Source organism: Mustela nigripes, chromosome 3, assembly GCF_022355385.1.
Source record: "Mustela nigripes isolate SB6536 chromosome 3, MUSNIG.SB6536, whole genome shotgun sequence".
NCBI classification, from domain to species: domain Eukaryota; kingdom Metazoa; phylum Chordata; class Mammalia; order Carnivora; family Mustelidae; genus Mustela; species Mustela nigripes.
In genome coordinates, this window is record NC_081559.1 from 42,385,314 (window position 1) to 42,402,401 (window position 17,088).

Consider the following 17,088-nt stretch of genomic DNA (forward strand, 5'->3'; position numbering starts at 1 on the left):
GATATGCCTGGTGATGGGCTGGGGACGGGTCCCTGGAGCAAGGTGGCTGGAGCTCCAAGTCTGGGTCCCTGGGTGGGGGCTGGACGCCACCATTTGAGCCCTGGGCAAGTGCCAGCCTGTGGGAGGCAGGGGACATGGGGGGAGTGACTGAGAGGAAAATACAGCCGTGTTTTCTAATGAAGCTATTGCGAGAAGTTTCCCTCCTGTGGATAGACTCCCCAGCTGGCTCTGAATGAAGGACGGGGAAGTCACTGCCCTGAGACTTTGATGGAGGAGCAGTTCCACTTTATTTCCCTGGACCTTCTGCTGAGGCTCTCTTTTGGGGACCTGCCACCCGCCCCTTTCTGTTCTGTGGTTTCTTCTCTTTCTCTTTCTTCAGGGATGCTAAACTGTGAGACTAAACAAGCATACATGTTTACAGTTGAAATGACTGATGTGCATGGACAAATCTGTCAGGGTAGGGGCAAGATTGAGAGAGAAATCGGCCGGCCATTTCCATCCTTATGGTTTCTCTCGGAGCAATGGCCATCACTTACATTTTTTTCTGAAGTGATCGATGGTTGTGGCTGGTGATGATATTTTGGGCAGAGTCTCCCCAGATTGCAAGTGAAACCCTGCATTTTGGCAAACTGGGAAATAATTTAAGGAACAAACTGAGAATTCTGCTTTGCTTGCCCCTGAAGTAGTACCTGACTTTCTAGAAGCTTCACTAGTGTCCCTTCCTCAACAAGAAATAGACAACCCCTTTCTCCTCCCAATACACTGGATGAAGAGGAAGACCCAGAATCATCAGAATGATGAGCAAAATGAAGAATGAAAAAAAGAAGAAAGCAAGACTTGACTCCCTTTTAAAGCAGGTGTAGGGATAAGGTGGGGGGGCTTTGAATTGGATGAGAGAAAAGTTTTATGTATGTATGCATGCTTGAATGCATGTATGTATGTATTTTTAAGGTGAGGGAAATTTTGCAGACAGAGGAATGCACTGGTCTTAAGATTACCGTTGTATAAATTTTGACAAAGGAATACACTTGTGTAAGTAACATCCAAATCAAGATGTCAAATGTTTCTATCACCCAAGAAATTCCCTTGTGTTTGTTATGTGTCAGTCATCACCCCCATAGACAACCACTCTTCTGATTTCTCTCATGATTTAGTTTTGTCTTTTCTAGAATTTTCTCCTTTTTGGTGTCTGACGTCTTTTGCTCGGTGTAATGTCTGCGGCGTTCATCCCTATTGTTGCATGCATGAGTCACATTCATTTTTATTTCAGAGTCATATTTAATTGTATGGATATGCCACACTTTTCAAATTCCTTCTTCTATTGAGAGTATGGACATTTGAGTTTTTCTGTTTTTTTTTTTTTGTCTATTATGAATAAAGCTGCTATGAACATTTATTTTTTAAAGACTTAATTTATCTATTTGAGAGAGAGCATGAGCAGGGGGAGTAGCAGAGGGAGGGGGGAAGCAGGCTCCCCACAGAGCAGGGAGCCCAATGCAGGACTTGATCCCAGGACCTTGGGATCATAACCTGAGCTGAAGGCAGATGCCTAATCAACGCCCTGCTATAAACATCTTTGTGTTAGTCTTCTTGAGGGCATATTTTCTGATTTCTCTTGGGGAAATATCTAGAAGTAGAATTGCTGGCAGGTGTGTAGTTGATATTTAATATATATTTAATGTATATAAATGGCCAACATTTTTGGAAGTGATTACATTATTACACACTCCCAACAACAGTGTACATGAGCTGTGGTTGTTCTGAATTTTTCCTGATGTTCATTATTTCTCAGTGTTTTTGATCTTAGCCATTCTAATGGGTGTGAAAGAGTGAATTTTTCCTCGTGGCCTCAATTTGCATTTCCCAGATGGCTAATGATGTTGAGCACCTTTTCACTGACTTATTGGACATTTATATAACTTTCTGGAAGTGTCTGATCAAGGCTTGTGCCCTGAGGGTAAAGGTTTGATTTGGCTGCATTACCTCTTTTCCTTCCTGATGATGAGTTATAGATGTTCAAATAGGACTTGGCAAGTGACCAGAAAGCCGACAAATCTGCCTGAGAGGCCATCCAGGGTTGGTGGGAAGGGGTGTAAACCTGGGATAGTTCATGTCTGAAAGGTGGTAACTAGATACAGAGTTTTTTGAAAAGAACTTAGGTGAACAAGGGAGAGGTGATCTTTCAGCATTGGCCTATCTTACAATACTTGGCTTTTGGGAATTTCTACCGTGTGCCACCTTACTAGCAAAACATGGGTCCTTGAAGAGGCTCAGTTTCCTGATCTGCAGACTGGGGATAACCATGCCTTGCTGGTCTGCTAGAGGACTATGGGAATTAAGACCCTTGCAAGTGCTCAGGAATGTGTGAAGTTCTGCAAATAATCAAATCACCTGACAGGGGCAGCCCCTCCCTGACACCTTGCTCTTTAATACCCTTCTGATGCCTCAAACACCTGTTGGATCAGGCCATGTTTTCTCCCCTCAAAAAAATAACTCATTCATTTAGGATGTGGAAGGTGTGGACAGTTTTCTGGATTATGTATCAGTGCCCGAGAGCCTGGCTCCTTAGGCAAGTAATTCTTCTGTTATTTGGTGGAAACGTTGGGGTTGGTGTGGGGACTTTCAACAGTTATCCATGCTTGAACCTGACCAGAGAGTGCCTTTCTTGCCTCAGGAAACCTAATACCGTCTTTCTCTCTGCTCGGATTTCAGCCTGTCTGGTCTGAACCAGAAAAGCATTGTCCAGTGATTTTCTTCAGTGATTTTTAAGGTAATTAGCTACTTTCAGAGGTCTAATTCTGGCTTATGAATTATATTTTATTAAGTCAAATTAATCCAGCTGGGACAAAAAAAGTTAACATGCATGCTTTTTACTAGTATGTTCATGAAGGAAGAGAGTCCTCCTCACTTCCATTTAAGTCCAGATAACTTTACATGCAAAAAAGAATCAGGACTCTACTAATTCTTTTTCTCATTTTAATTATTTCAGAATTTTAAAAAGGGTCAAGGAGAAGAGCCTGATAATAAATAGGGCGAGGCTGACATGCAGGCTACTAACGTGAAGAGAGTAACTTTACTGGAACTTTTCTTTTTGGGAAAATCTCTTCAAAAGGCTCCTAGATTAAAGCTTCGATATCCCTTTTTGTGTGTTGAATTCTGAATTCTGAAGCTTGCTGGTTGGAAGGAAGCACAGATAATTTTTCTTTTTTAATCCCAGGAACTCAGAGACTCAAAGGTTTTAAAGTCTTGCACCCATGGTGAATTGCTGACTAAAAGGGGTTGGAGCAGAAGTGGGTCCCTAGGTGTGGAGACCATTGTCATCAAGAGTAAGAAAATGAAATGGCTCTGTATGTAGGTCAACGACCCCCTCTCTCCTGTAAGGTAAAAAAATTAAGGATGACCTAAAATCTACTATGTATAAAAGATTCTGGAGAAAGTAGCTCTTTCTTGTCAAAGTGATAATATGTTTATACTACCTGAAGACAGACCTCCTCGGAGTCTAACTTTAGGGGAACTCTTTAGAGCTGAAAAGCTGTGGTCGAAACCCCAAGCCCTTTCTGACATCTACTACCTTTTTATCCTTCAAGGTAGTTGGCTATGTTATTGTAGAGGTGTTCAATGGAATCCACCAGCATTTCCCATTATAATCATGGATATTGAAGGGATTCTAAGTCAGCTGTTGCATAGTTCAGCCTGAACTTCTGGGATATTCAACACTTATCTCAAACGTTCCCCCACTAACCAGGATTTAAATAAGTCAAGACTGTCAAATGAAAGCACCAGGGGGAAAGATTCACATTGAGAGACACGTAGAGGCAGAAGACAAATGAGAAGAAGAAAAGGAGGAGAAATGAAGACAAAAGAAAGGAGATTTAAAAATCTCCCCATTAATTCAAAAGCATTTTAAAAAGTCCTTATTAAACCATGTTCTGGACCTGTATGATTCCTAAAAAAACAGCTCAAGCCAGGAAATTAGTTTCTATCACACAGTGCTCTGGTGGTCTGCATACATCTCAGCTCTTTATGATATCCAAATGTGAGCTTGTTGGCTTATTGGAAGAGCTGTTGAAGGGATTCACAATAATTTGTACTCTGAGTAGGTGTTTCTATCTCCTTTCTTAGTAAAGAGCAGTATTTTTCTAATATTGTAAAATGGGAGGTTGGAGCCCAGGGTGTGAAGCCAACTTGGTTTTAAAAACTCTTTTTAGTTTAAAACTATTTTAGATTTATAAAAGAGTTGCAAAGGTAGCACAGATAATTTCCAAATGCCTCTCACCCAGCTTCCCCTAAAGTTGAACTAGCAAATGGAGAATGCCTACAGCTGAGGACAGAAATGGATGACAAGGTCTGAACTTACCAACATGACTGGCAAACACTGAACTGCTTGACCTCTCAAAGGACCTCTGGGCTCCTAGGATCTCCGTGAAGAGATCCTAGGCAGAGAGCAAGGGACTCTCTGAATTGAGGAGTGGGATCTAGGAGTCTGGGGAGGCCAAGGCAGGTGGCATTTGCAAGGCAAAGTACTGGGCAGGGGTGTCTTCACAGAGAAAAAAACTTTGTAGAGGGTCCCCTTGAAAATGCGTTCGATTACTGGTTAGTGTATGTGTGTGAGGGAACTGCTCATGACTGGGGAAATAGCACCCCTCCCCGAAAGGGTTAGAGGAAATTGTGCCCATAGCATGTATGGGTTCAGGAATAGTGCCTGTTCTCAACAACCAGAGCATAAAATCTCATAAATAATGGGGCGTGGATTGGAGTGCTAAGCAGGGTGTTGTCTCAGTAGTGGGGAAAAATTAACCTTAGACTAAATACTGCTGTGGTCAAGACCCCAAAATGTTATAAAGTATTTCCAAGTAACTTTACATTCCAGAGCAGAGATCAAGAATATTGATAGAGATACAAAAATATCCAGCACCCAGTGAAATAAAAGGGGGGAAAAAAAGGAAAGGAAAGAAAGGAAAAAAAAACTCAGTCAATTAAAACTGACCTAGATGATAGACTTAGTAGATAGGTAAAACAGTTACTACAATGGTTACCATATATTTGAGAAGCTAGAAGAAGGACAAAGCATATTAATTAAATGTGGGGGAAGATAATAAAAGAAACCTAACACTGGACTTCTAAAGTTGAAAACCATGACTGAGATGAAAAATACACTGGATGGGAATAATGGTAGATCATGTATTTTAGAACAAAAGATAAGTACAGAAGAAAAAAGTGAACAAAGCATGGGTAAGCTGTGCAACCTCAAATGGTGTCACATACCTGTAATTGGAGTCCCTTAAAGGGAGGAGGAGATCGTATAGAAAAAATGTAAAGAAATAATTGACAAAATTTTTCCAAATTTGATGAAAAGTATAAGCCCATAGATCCAAGAAAGTCACTGAATCTTAAGGATAAGAAACATAAACATCAAAACACATTATTATCAAATTTCTTAAATCAGTGATAAGGAGAAAAGATTCAAGCTAGGGAAAAGGACATTATTACAGAAGAATAAAGATAAAGAAGACAGATTTCTCATTGAAAAATGCAAGTTTAAAGATAATGGAGCTGTCTAAAACACTGAAGGAAAAAAACTCTGCCAAATCAGAATTCATTACCTAAGAAAGTATCTTTCAAACACTCAGGTGAAATAAAGATGTTTTCAAACACACAGACACTGAAATGATTCATCACCAGCATATCTTCCCTCAAAAAATATTTTTAAAAAGTCCTTCAGGCAGAAAGAAAATGATACTAGATGAAATCTTTGATCTATACAAAAGGATGAAGGAAACTGGAAATAGGAACTCTCTGGGTAAGCATAAACACTTTTTTCCTATTATTTCAATATTTATTTATTTATTTATTTATTTGAGAGAGAGAAAGAGAGAGAGCATGAGCAGGAAAGAGAGACAGAAGGCAGAGGGAGAAGCAGACTCCACACTAAGCAGGGAGTCCAATGTGGGACTCCATCCCAGGACCCCACGATGATGACCTGAGAAAAAGATGCTTAACTCACTGAGCCACTCAGGTGCCCCCACCCCCCAAATCCTCAATTAATATGGAAGAAGGTAGAAAAAAAAGAAGATAAAGGGAACAAAGAATGGATAGAAAAATATAGCAAGATGTTTGATTTGAACCTAGCCATGTCAAAATCACATTAGATGTAAATGATTTAAGCATCCAATTAAAAGGCAGAGACTATCAGACCAGATTTAAAGAAAGATCCAACTATAAGCTGCCTGTAAGAAATCCACTTTAAAAATAAAGACACAACCTGAGTTTGGCCTCCAATCAACTCTCAGCAAGAAACTAAGACCTTCAGGGGCGCCTGGGGGTGCACAGTCGGTTAAGCACTGGACTTTTGTTTTTTTCTCAGGTTGCGATGGGGATTATGAGATGGAGCCCGGTGTTAGGCTCCTTGCTCAGTGTGGAATCTGCTTAAATTTCTTTCTCCCTCTCCCTTAATCCCCCACCCCAACCATTCTCTAAAATAAATAAATAAAGCTTTAAAAAGACCCCTGAGGCCTTCATTCCACAGTCCCTGAGGAACTGAATTCTGCTGATGACCTTATGAGTTTGGCAACAGATTCTTGTCCAGTTGATTCTCCAGATGAGACCCTGGGCCTTGATGACATTTTGATTGGAGTCTTGTGACTGTGAAGTACAGAACCCAGCACAGCCATTCCCAAACTTTTCACCCATAGAAATTTTGAGGTAATAAATGTGTATTGTTTCAAGTTGTTTTTAAGTTTGTGGTGATTTTTTAAAAAAAGATTTTATTTATTTATTTGACAGAGATCACAAGTAGGCAGAGAGGCAGGCAGAGAAAGTGAGAGGGAAGTAGGCTCCCTGCTGAGCAGAGAGCCCGATGCGGGACTCGATCCCAGGACCCTGAGATCATGACCTGAGCCGAAGGCAGAGGCTTAACCCACTGAGCCACCCAGGTCCCGATTTTTTTTTTTTTAATTAGTATCCAAGCCCAGCATGGGGCTTGACCTCATGACCTTGAGATTAAGACCTGAGCTGAAATCAAGAGTTGGGGGCTTAAATGTTTGAACCACTCAGGTGCCCCTGTGGTGATCTGTTATGGAGCAGTAGAGAACTAATGCAGATGTTAAAAGATATACTAATGAAAACACTGTTCAGAAGCAATCTATATTAACATCAAACTAGATATTTTAATATGAAACTAAGTAGACTTTATTTTTTAGTTGCTTTATTTTATTTTAAAAAGGTTATTTATTTGAGAGGGAGAAAGTGAGAGAGCACAGGGTGGGGAGGGACAAAGGGAGAAGGAGAGAGAATCTCAAGCAGAGTCCACACCAAGGGCAGGACCCGACATGGGGCTTGATTTCACAGTGCTGAGATCATAACTGAGCTGATGAGTTGGATGCTTAACCCACAGAGCCTCCCAGGAACCCCAAGACTAAGTAGATTTTAGAGCAAAGAATATTACATGCCATATGCAACTGATGAATCACTACATATTACCCCTGAACCCAATAATACACTATATGTTAACTAACTTGAATTTAAATAAAATCTTAAAAAAAAGGTATCTTTTCATAATGATAGAGGTCATTTCTTTAAGAGGACATAACTGCTAAATATCCATGAACCTAATAACAAAGTTTCAAAAGATTTGAAGCAAAAGCTGATAGAACTGTAGAGAGAAATAGACAAATCCATGGTTGTAGTCAGAGATTTCAACACCTCTTTTTCCATATCTTCACCTTTTTCCATATCAACACCTCTTTATTCCATATAAAAGAAAAGAGCAGAATATCAGTAAGGATATGGAAGACTTAATACTATTCAGAAACTTGACTCAGTTGACATTTATAGAATACTTCCTCACAAACTGCGGAATACAAATTCCTTTCTGGTGTACCTGGAACATTTGCTAAGACCAAATATATTTTGGATAATAAAAGAAGACTCAAATTTAAAAGTACTAAAGTGATACAAAGTAAGTTCTTTAATAACATGGAATTAAATTAGAAATCAATACTATAGATATCTGGAAAATACCCAAATAATTGAAAACCAAATAACACACTTCTAAATAATTATGATTCAAAGAAAAAAGAAGAGAAATTAGAAAGAATTTAAGACTAATTGAAAGTGAAAATATGATATTAAAATTCGTGGGATTTAGCTAAAGTAATACATATGGGGACATGGATAGCACCAAAAGCCTATATTAGAAAATTTAAAAAAAATTGTCACATCAATGACATTAGTTTCTATTTTCAGCAATTAAAAAAAGGAGAGCAAATGAAATTCAAGATAATTAAAGAATAGAGGGTAATAAAGACCATAGGAAAAGTTAGTGAAATAGAAAACAGTAAAACCAACTAACCAACCAATGAAATCAAAAGCAAGACTGATCAGGGTGGAAAATAAAAGAAACAATATAATGAATTCCAATATCATTAATGAGAGTGATGCTATTACTATAGCTTCTATAGATTAAGAGGATAGTAAGGAACAACTTATGCCAATAAATTCAGCAATGTTGACGAAAGGGCTAAATCTCTTGAAATATACAAGCTATCAAAGCTCACTCAAAAGGAAAGAAATATTTTGAGTAACACTATAGCTATAAGACAAATTGAATTAATAGTTAAAAAGAAAACGTACAGGGATGCCTGGGTGGCTCAGTTGGTTGGACGACAGCTTTCTGCTCAGGTCATGGTCCTGGAGTCTCAGGATCGAGTCCCACATTGGGCTCCCAGCTACACGGGGAGTCTGCTTCTCCCTCTGACCTTCTCCTTGCTCATGCTCTCTCTCACTGCCTGTCTCTCAAATAAATAAGTAAAATCTTAAAAAAAAAAAAAAGAAAGAAAACGTACAAAGAAAAAACTCAGGCCCAGGTAACTTCACTGATGAATTCCATTAAACATTTAAGAAAGAAGTAACAATTTTATATCAAGCTTTTTAAGAAAAAAGATAAGGAAGAGACACTTTTCAACTCATTTTTGAGGCCAGCATCACTCTGACACAAAGACCAGATAAACAGATTACCAGAAAAGAAAATTACAGACAAATATCTTTCATGAACATAGATACAGATTAAGTTTTTTTCCATTTTATCAAACCAAAGAATTTATTAAAAAGGATAACACTCATGATTGAGTGTAGTTTATCTCAAGAAGGCAAGGTTGGTTTAACATTTGGAAAACAATCATTGTTAATCATCCTATTAACAGACTGAAAAAACACACCATATAATCATCTCTAAATGTGCAGAAAAGGCATTAAAAAAATCCAATATCCATTCATAATAAAAATGCTCAGAAAGCTAGGAATAGAAGGGAACTCTGTTATCTGAAAAGGTTCATCTACAAAATTCAACATCTAATATCATACTTAATAGGGAAAGACTTAATGCTTTCCTCTAAGATCAGGAATAAGAAAAATTTTCTGCTCTTTACCACTTCTATTCATCATTGCACTGGAGGTTTTAGACAATGCTATAAAACCAGAAAAAGGAATAAAATGCATCAACAGAAAAAGAAATAAAGCTCTGTTCATTCAAAGATCACATGGCTGCCCACATAAAAATCTTATGGAATTTCCAATGAGTTACAAGAACAATTAGTGAGTTTAGCAAGGTTGCAAGATAGAAGATCAATATACAAAAAACAAATTATTATTTTTATATGATAGCTATCTATGATAAAAATTTAAATTAAAAAATACTATTTATGAAGCACCAAAAAATAAAAAAAAGTTTAAGGAGAAATCTGACAAAAATGTGGCATATGCTGAAAACTAAGAAACAGCAGAGAGAAATTAAAGAACTAAAGAAATGGAGAGCTTGGGGCACCTGGGTGGCTCAGTGGGTTGAGCCTCAGGTCATGATCTTAGGGTCCTGGGATCAAGCCTTGCATGGGCTCTCTGCTCAGCGGGGAGCCTGCTTCCCCCCACCCCTTCTCTGCCTGCCTCTCTGCCTACTTGTGATTTCTGTCTGTCAAATAAATAAATAAATAAAATAATAAATGAATAAATAAATAAAATCTTAGAAAAGGAAATGGGAAGATTTATTATGTTTGTTATATCAATTCTCCCCAAATTCATAGATTGATCCATAGATTCATAACAATCCCAGTGAAAACCCTGAAGCCTTTTTTATACAAATTGACAAACTAGTTTTAAAATTTATATGGACAGGCACCTGGGTGCTTAGCCGTTAAGCATCTGCCTTGGGCTCAGGTCATGATCCCAGGGTCCTGGGAAGAGCTCCATATCCGGCTCTCTGCTTGGGGGCCTGGGGGTTAGGGGGGCTTTGGGGTGGGGCAGGGGGGTTGGGGGTGCCGTGGGGATCAGGTGGGGAGAGCCTGTTTCTCCCTCTCCTACTCCCCCTGCTGTGTTCCCGCTCTCACTCTGTCAAATAAATAAATAACTTAAATAAAATAAAATAAAATTTGTATGGAAATGCAAAGAGCTAGGGTAGCCAAACAACTCTGAAAATGAACAGTGCCTAAGAACTTCTACTATGTGACTTCAAGATCTTCTAGAGCTATAATATTCAATACAATGGGGTATTGGTGTTGACACTGACAAGTAGATCAATGAAATATAATATGAATATAAGAAAGGCTCTGCTGTGAAGCCCTGGGAACCTTGCATGTATCCATACAGGCCATGGAAGCAGAAGTCTTGACCCACTGCTGATGTAAGTCTTGGCAGGACACTCAGTGATCTTTATGGATGGGAAGCTTTAAAGTGCTGCTGTAGGGCCAGTGTCCACTTGCTTCACTATCATGAGAGTTTTTCATTATCTTTTGGGTTCTGGCGAGTTTTGGGACTTCCTGCCTTGCCTCCTGAGAACAAAGCTTCAGACTATAGCACCATTCAGCTGAAGTCTACAGTTGGCTCTTCAGCAAACGGATATCCTATAACTCAGACTGCTAATTATCTGCCTCCTTTCCTTTAGGTGTTGTCCCTCCTGATATGTAGGAGGAGGCGCTGGCACTTTTGGCTATTCCTCTCTTCACTGTTTCTATAAGTGATAAATGGTCTGAATTTAAGGGTGACTCTTTAGGTCTTTACCAACTGAAACAGTCAGACCTCATCCTGTCCTGTGTGCACGTGACAAGAGAGTCCAGAAAGAAACCCACACCTATGTATAGTCAGTTGCTTTTAGATGAAAGTACAAAGGCAGTTCAGTGGAGAAAGGAAAGGTTTGCCGAATGGTGCTGGAACAATTGGACATCCACATGCAGAGAAAAAAGCTTCGACCCATACCTCACACCATATCCAGAAATTAACTAAACATGGGTTGTGGACTTAAGTGTAAAATATACAATCGTTACATTTGTAGAGGAAAATGCAAGAGGAAATGTTTGTGACCCTGGGTTAGGCAAAGTTTTTTTTTTTTTAAATATATATATATAATAACCTAAAATAATCCCTAAAAGAAAAAAATTGATAAGCTGGATTCCACCAACATTGTGAACTGCTGTTCTTCAAAACACAATTTTAAGAGAAGAAAATATAACCCATGGGTCAGAAGATAAGATTAACCAATTACATGTCTGGTGAGGAACTTGCAGCCAGCATATACAAAGAAATCTCAAAATTTAAGAAGACAACCTAATTTAAAAACATGGGCACAAGGGGTCAGCAGGTGTCTCATTAAAGCAGATCTATGGAACTCAAATAGGCACATGAAAAGATGCTCAGATCACTTGTCATTAGGGAATTCCAAATCAAAACTAATAGTATACTTAGACACACCTTTTAGGATGTCTACAATTAAAGGGTGACCATACCAAGGACCAGTGAGAGTGTGAAACAACCAGGACACCGTTGGTGGGAATGCAACGTGGCACAGCCACTTTGGAAACCAGTTTGGCCGTTTCTTAAAAGGTTACCTTTTAATCACATCATAGCAGAGGGGCCAGACCTTCTAATCCCAAGTCTACGCCAGAAGAAAGGAAAGCATGCGCCTGTACAAAGGCTGGCACACAAGTGTTCATAGCGGCTGTATTTGTAATAGCCCCAGACTGGAAGCAATCCAGTGTCTTTCAGTGTAGGAATGGATAAACACATGGTGGTGTTCCCATACCGTGGAACACCAACTGAGCTAGGAACAGGAGTGAATCATGGATCCGTGAAACCGCATGATGAATCTCGAGGTAATTACGTCGCATGAAAGAGTTGGGACAAAATACAAAAGTCTGGCAAATTCAGACTAAATTATAGTGACCGAAAGCAGATCAGTGGGGGCGATGGAAGAGATCGCAGGGGACAGGGAACCTTGGGATGGCGACGGGTGCGTGCGCTATCTTGATTGTGGGGACGGTTCCACGGATGCATATGTAGGTCCGCATGTGGCAGATGGCACATTTATCGCAGTTTACTGTATGCTGACCACACCTGAGTCAAGCTACTTAAAAAAATGTGTTGTTGGAATATGGCTTCCTTCAGCCGCTCGGAAGACCCGGCGGTCCTTGTGCCTCTCTGAGTCCCTGTTCTCCTCTCCAGTGATCCTGGGAGGTGGTGCCCCTGCTTCGGTCATAGCCCTCCGCGCCTGCTCTGACCGCGGTGATTTTATTCAATCCTCACCTCGGCGAGAGAAGAAATGAGAGAAGAAATGATAAGCCCGAGGGCAGGGATGAGAACGTTTTGACTAAAGAAGTGTCAAGATGACAAAATGCAAGCTGAGAAACCCAAGCCTAATTCCTGCGCTCCGACGCTGTGGCCCCCCGCCGCCTCTCCCGGGCCCTCGCGGGCCCCGCGGGGACGGACACCCTGCAGCCTCAGCCGCGGGGCCCGACGGGCAGCTGCGGGACTCGCCGAACCCCGGCGCCTGGGCGGGCGGTGAGCTCCGGGCGGCGGTGCCCCTGCAAATGCCGAGCACAGCTCGGCTTCCTGTGGGACTCCGAAGCCCCGCCCGAGGAGCTAACCATTTGTGTCACACTGTGACAATTATTCTGCATAAAATTATCATTAAAAACCCTAATTTTTCAGCTTCCAACCCCGCCAGTGGCCTTTTAGCATTCTTCAGCGCCGGCGTCTGCAGGCCTGTGATCACCGCGCTCATTACCTCGGTGTGGGGCCTCCCGCCTCGCGCTCGCAATCAAGCGCTAATTATACCCGCCCGGGGGCCGGGGACCGGGGGCCGGGGGATCGGGGTCCGGGGTCCCGGGCCCTGGGCCCGGAGGAGAGAATCCAGTACTCTCTGGGGCGTGGCAGGGTCTGGGTCTGGGGTCTTGGGTGTTCCGTCTGAGTCGCGAGGCAGGGCTGGGGTAGGAGCTCAGGTCGGTGAGGGGTCTGGGGTCTGGGGTTCAGGGTCTGGGTAGGGTGGTGGGGGCAAGGGTAGGGACCAAGGGGGGGCCGCGGTCTGGGGTCAGAGCGCAGGGGTTGTCTGAGGCCGGTGGCCCGGCCCGGGACCAGTTGGGTTTTGCTGCGGTGTGGGGGAAGGGGGCAGAGGGTCTGGGGGCGGAGTCCGGAGGTGGGGGTGGCTAGCTGGGCCCCGGAGCGGTGACAGCGGCCCGGGTCCGAATTCCAGGTTGGTTGAGGACGCGGGGTGTGCCGGGTCATGGAGCATGGGCTGAGGCTAGGTGGGGGGACCCGGTCTAGGGGCGGCGGGAGCTCGGAGGCGGGGCCGGGGGCGGAGGGACGTGGCGGGCTTCTGGAATCCCGGCCCAGGTCGGCTCCAGGTCTGCGGCCGCGGTCTGGGGCCCTGCCCGGCCGCGCGTCCTTACCCGAGCGAGGCGGCGGTGCGGCAGAGGTGCAGGGGCGTCAGGCCCTCCGCGCTGAGCAGGTCGGGGTCGGCGCCGTGCTGCAGCAGCAGCTGGACGCAGGCCGTGTGGCCTCCCAGGCAGGCCTCGTGCAGGGCTCCCTGGCCGCCCGGGCTGGCGTCGGGGTCTGCACGGCGGCTGAGCAGGTGGCGCACGCAGGCGGTGTGGCCGCGGGCCGCCGCAATGCACAGCGGGGTGGTGAGCTCGCGCTTGTACTCTAGGGTCCAGAGGCCTGTGGGAGAGGAGAAGTAAAGTGAATGGGGGAGGGGAGAGGGGGGGCAGTGTCCACTAAGGACGATGGAGGGTGGAACCATCTCTTAGAATTCGCCACCACGAGGGCGTGTAGATAAAGAAAGATACATATAGACCAAAGAGGGGCATATAAAGACCCAGAGGGCTGGGATGGGGTGGCTATCTCCTACCCTAGGGAAACGGAGGTGGGAAGACAAAGGCAGACAGGGGCAGAGAGAACTCTTGAGGGAAAACCAGCGCAGGAAAGTTGGAAGGAGAGTCTCGAGGCCCAGGAGAGGTGATGCCGAGGAAGGTGGAATAAAATAGAGACGGATAGGGCCACAACTGAGCCAGAAGGAATGGAGGGTATCGAGAAGCAAGAGGGTCTTGCCAAATACGGGGAGCCGGGGGCCTGGGCTAGGATTTGAGAAGTGAAGGGCTGACCCAGTGGGTGGCTGGTGGGAAGCTGTAAGCCAGGAATTCACATTTTCCAGGCTCTGAATTTGGGACAGCTTGAAGCAGGAGAGTGAGCTGTGGATTTTTCTGGAATCCAGCTCTCTCTCACTGAACCCCAAACTTATCCCTTTGTCATTAACAGGAGAAGACAGCAGACAGAACAAACTGACCTGCCGAGCCAAGGTTGCTCAAGGAAAGGCCTTACAAAGTTTAGTCCTCTTGGAAGTGCTGGGTTTCAGAGGCTCCCTTTGATGTGGTGTCCACATTCAGCACAATTCTGGTTTGTTTCTTTGCGCTCTTTAGGGTTGTGTGTGTGTGTGTGCGTGTGTATAGGGTTGCTCTTTCTTGGTGGATGAATGAAGCGGGTGCTATACATTGTACTTGTCTGAAAACTTTGGGCTTTCAAAAGGCCCGTGGAAGGTTGTTAGCGGCCAGGAGCGCTCGTGGAAATGGGGGAAGCGGTCCCCGGTGAATGCACTTCAAGGGACAGGATTTCACATGGCAGGGATGCCTTCTGATAATGATGGAAGAATCGATATCATGGCTGTAATGAGCTGCAGAGGAGACCCTTTTCAGAGGCCACCTCCTTCCTGGGACCCATGCTGAGCAGGTTTTGAAAGACCACTCATAATTACCTACCTGTATGTAGTGCGGAGTTCCAGCCTGCTCTGGGTCCCCAAGGCCCAGCCTGTGGGCTGTTGCCCACTCACCGGGGGATGTGGGGCCTATTGTCTTGGCAGTGGGTGATAGTGGCCAGAGGCCAGCTCCTGGTTTTGATTGTACTAATTTTCCTGAGCTAGGAAGTCTACTCACTGGGTGGGTTGGTGGGCGTCTAGGAAGGGGGTACTCCATTCTCCCAGACCAACTCTGCCCACCCTGGCAGCCCTGCTCACCCACCCTGGATTCCTGGGACTTCCTGTGGACTGATGGAATGGGTCTCGGGTGGACCTTTGGGCTCAGTGTCGGGTCAGCACCCCTGTCCAGGTCCTGCGAGATGGTGATAATCTTCCACAAGGCCTTCAGGAAAACCTGACTTCTGAGGCCGCTGTTTAGATCAGAAAGCTTGCATCCGGTGCCTGTAATCTCCACTCCCACTCCCTGGTCCAGGTTCTGGCACCAGGAGGAACAAGGACATAGGATTCTCCCCAGGTAGTTCATCCCTCCTCAAGCCAACACTCTCCTTGGATTGCGTTCCATCCTGGGTGCACTGAGGTGCTGGGGGACAAGCACTGTGAGCGGCTAGTGTTACCCTCTTGCCCATGACCCCCTTCATGGGGAGCAGTAACTGGCTATCAGCAAGTCCTCATATGAGAGAGGGTGCTGTTCCCAAGCCATGTTTGGTCATTTCTGAGGCTTTGGTGAGCTTCAGGGAAAGTGGAGTGGGTAATCGGAAAAGAGCAGGGAGTGCAGCCGTCCCCAGGGCCACCCACCCTCTCTTTGCAGTCCACATGAAGCCAGAGACCAGCCCTGGCTCTCAGGGCAGCCCCTTCCACTGCAACAGTTTATCGCCTTGGTGGCTGGGATGCCCTAAGTTTCTGTGGTTCCGGTGTGCTGTAGAAAACCAGCAGAACTCACGGGGTGGAAAGAGTAAGGCAGAGAAAAGGAAGGAGCCCTTAGATTCAGACCATGGATTAACATTAATGCTTATTTGAAATTGCAACATTTGGGGGTGGGTGGGTGTGTCCAGGACTGGGAGGCATGGGATTTAAAAAAAAAAAAAAGACATTGATTGAGTGTGCAAGCAGTTGGCATTCTTGGCCGAATCACCACCCAGCTCCTGGGAGGAATGCGTTGCCCCTGTCTGGGGCAGATGAAGGAGGGGAGGCCCGGAAGGATTCCAGGACCCCCTGAGCTGGGGGGTGGTGTGACCCAGACTGCAGCTGCCCTTGTCTTCCCTAAAGCCCATGCCACCTCTGTTTGTACCGAGCTGCTTAGCCCTTTGACAATTTGGGGTTTATTTCCTTCTCCCTGGGTGGGGAATAAACGGAATGGTACTCTGTTCTTTGGAAGCTGATCTTCTGCATTCTTTGCCTGCCTGAACCCGCAAGTAAAGCACATGGGACATGGGACATGGGACAGTGGCCATTGACCCAGTGACCACAGAGTCTCACATCCTTTTGGTCTGGCTGTGCTGCAGTGGCTTCCAACACATGAACCCTTTTGGTAAATGTCTTGTGTCTGGAGACCCTGGGGCAGGAGGGGAAGGATGCTCAATGCAGAGTGCCAGCTGAGAATACCCTGGCTGAAGCCTGCTGGTCAGCAAGTCTCCTCAGACCGGGTGGGTAAATGGAGGGTGTTTCTCTCCTTGGGGGAGTCTCTTGCACATTGTGGTGTTCAGGCTGCAAGAATGCCCTCAGATATATGACTTAGGGACCTCTGATTTCTTTCTCTCCCTCCCCTATTCTCAGGCTCCCCTGGGTTCTGGGAGAAGCACCTGCTGAGGGCTTTCCCTTTGTTGATGCTGGCTGTGCCCCAGCCACCCCACTGTAGCTGTGGTGTTCACAGGTTCATAGAAGGACCTGGAGCAGAGCTGCATGCCAGGGGACCTGCTTCCCCGGCTGCCAGACCCAGGCACTGGCAGATCAGCTCCGAAACCAAGGCTGTCTTTTAAAGACGAGAGGCACCTTCCAGCACCAGATGGGTACTTCTCACACATTTT

General features: G+C 44.6%; 1 protein-coding gene and 1 long non-coding RNA gene across 4 annotated transcripts in view; one reads left to right on the forward strand and one right to left on the reverse strand.

Annotated features, from left to right (window-relative positions):
- Nucleotides 1-17,088, forward strand: part of LOC132013674 (uncharacterized) — a 137,845-nt gene that overhangs the window by 42,027 nt on the left and 78,730 nt on the right. The window lies entirely within an intron of this gene.
- The window catches only part of ASB18 (ankyrin repeat and SOCS box containing 18), a 61,420-nt gene that overhangs the window by 23,260 nt on the left and 21,072 nt on the right, over nucleotides 1-17,088 (reverse strand). The window contains exon 4 of the mRNA XM_059393778.1: nucleotides 13,707-13,974. Within this exon, the coding sequence (XP_059249761.1) occupies nucleotides 13,707-13,974 (268 nt within the window). The remainder of the gene's footprint in view (nucleotides 1-13,706; nucleotides 13,975-17,088) is intronic.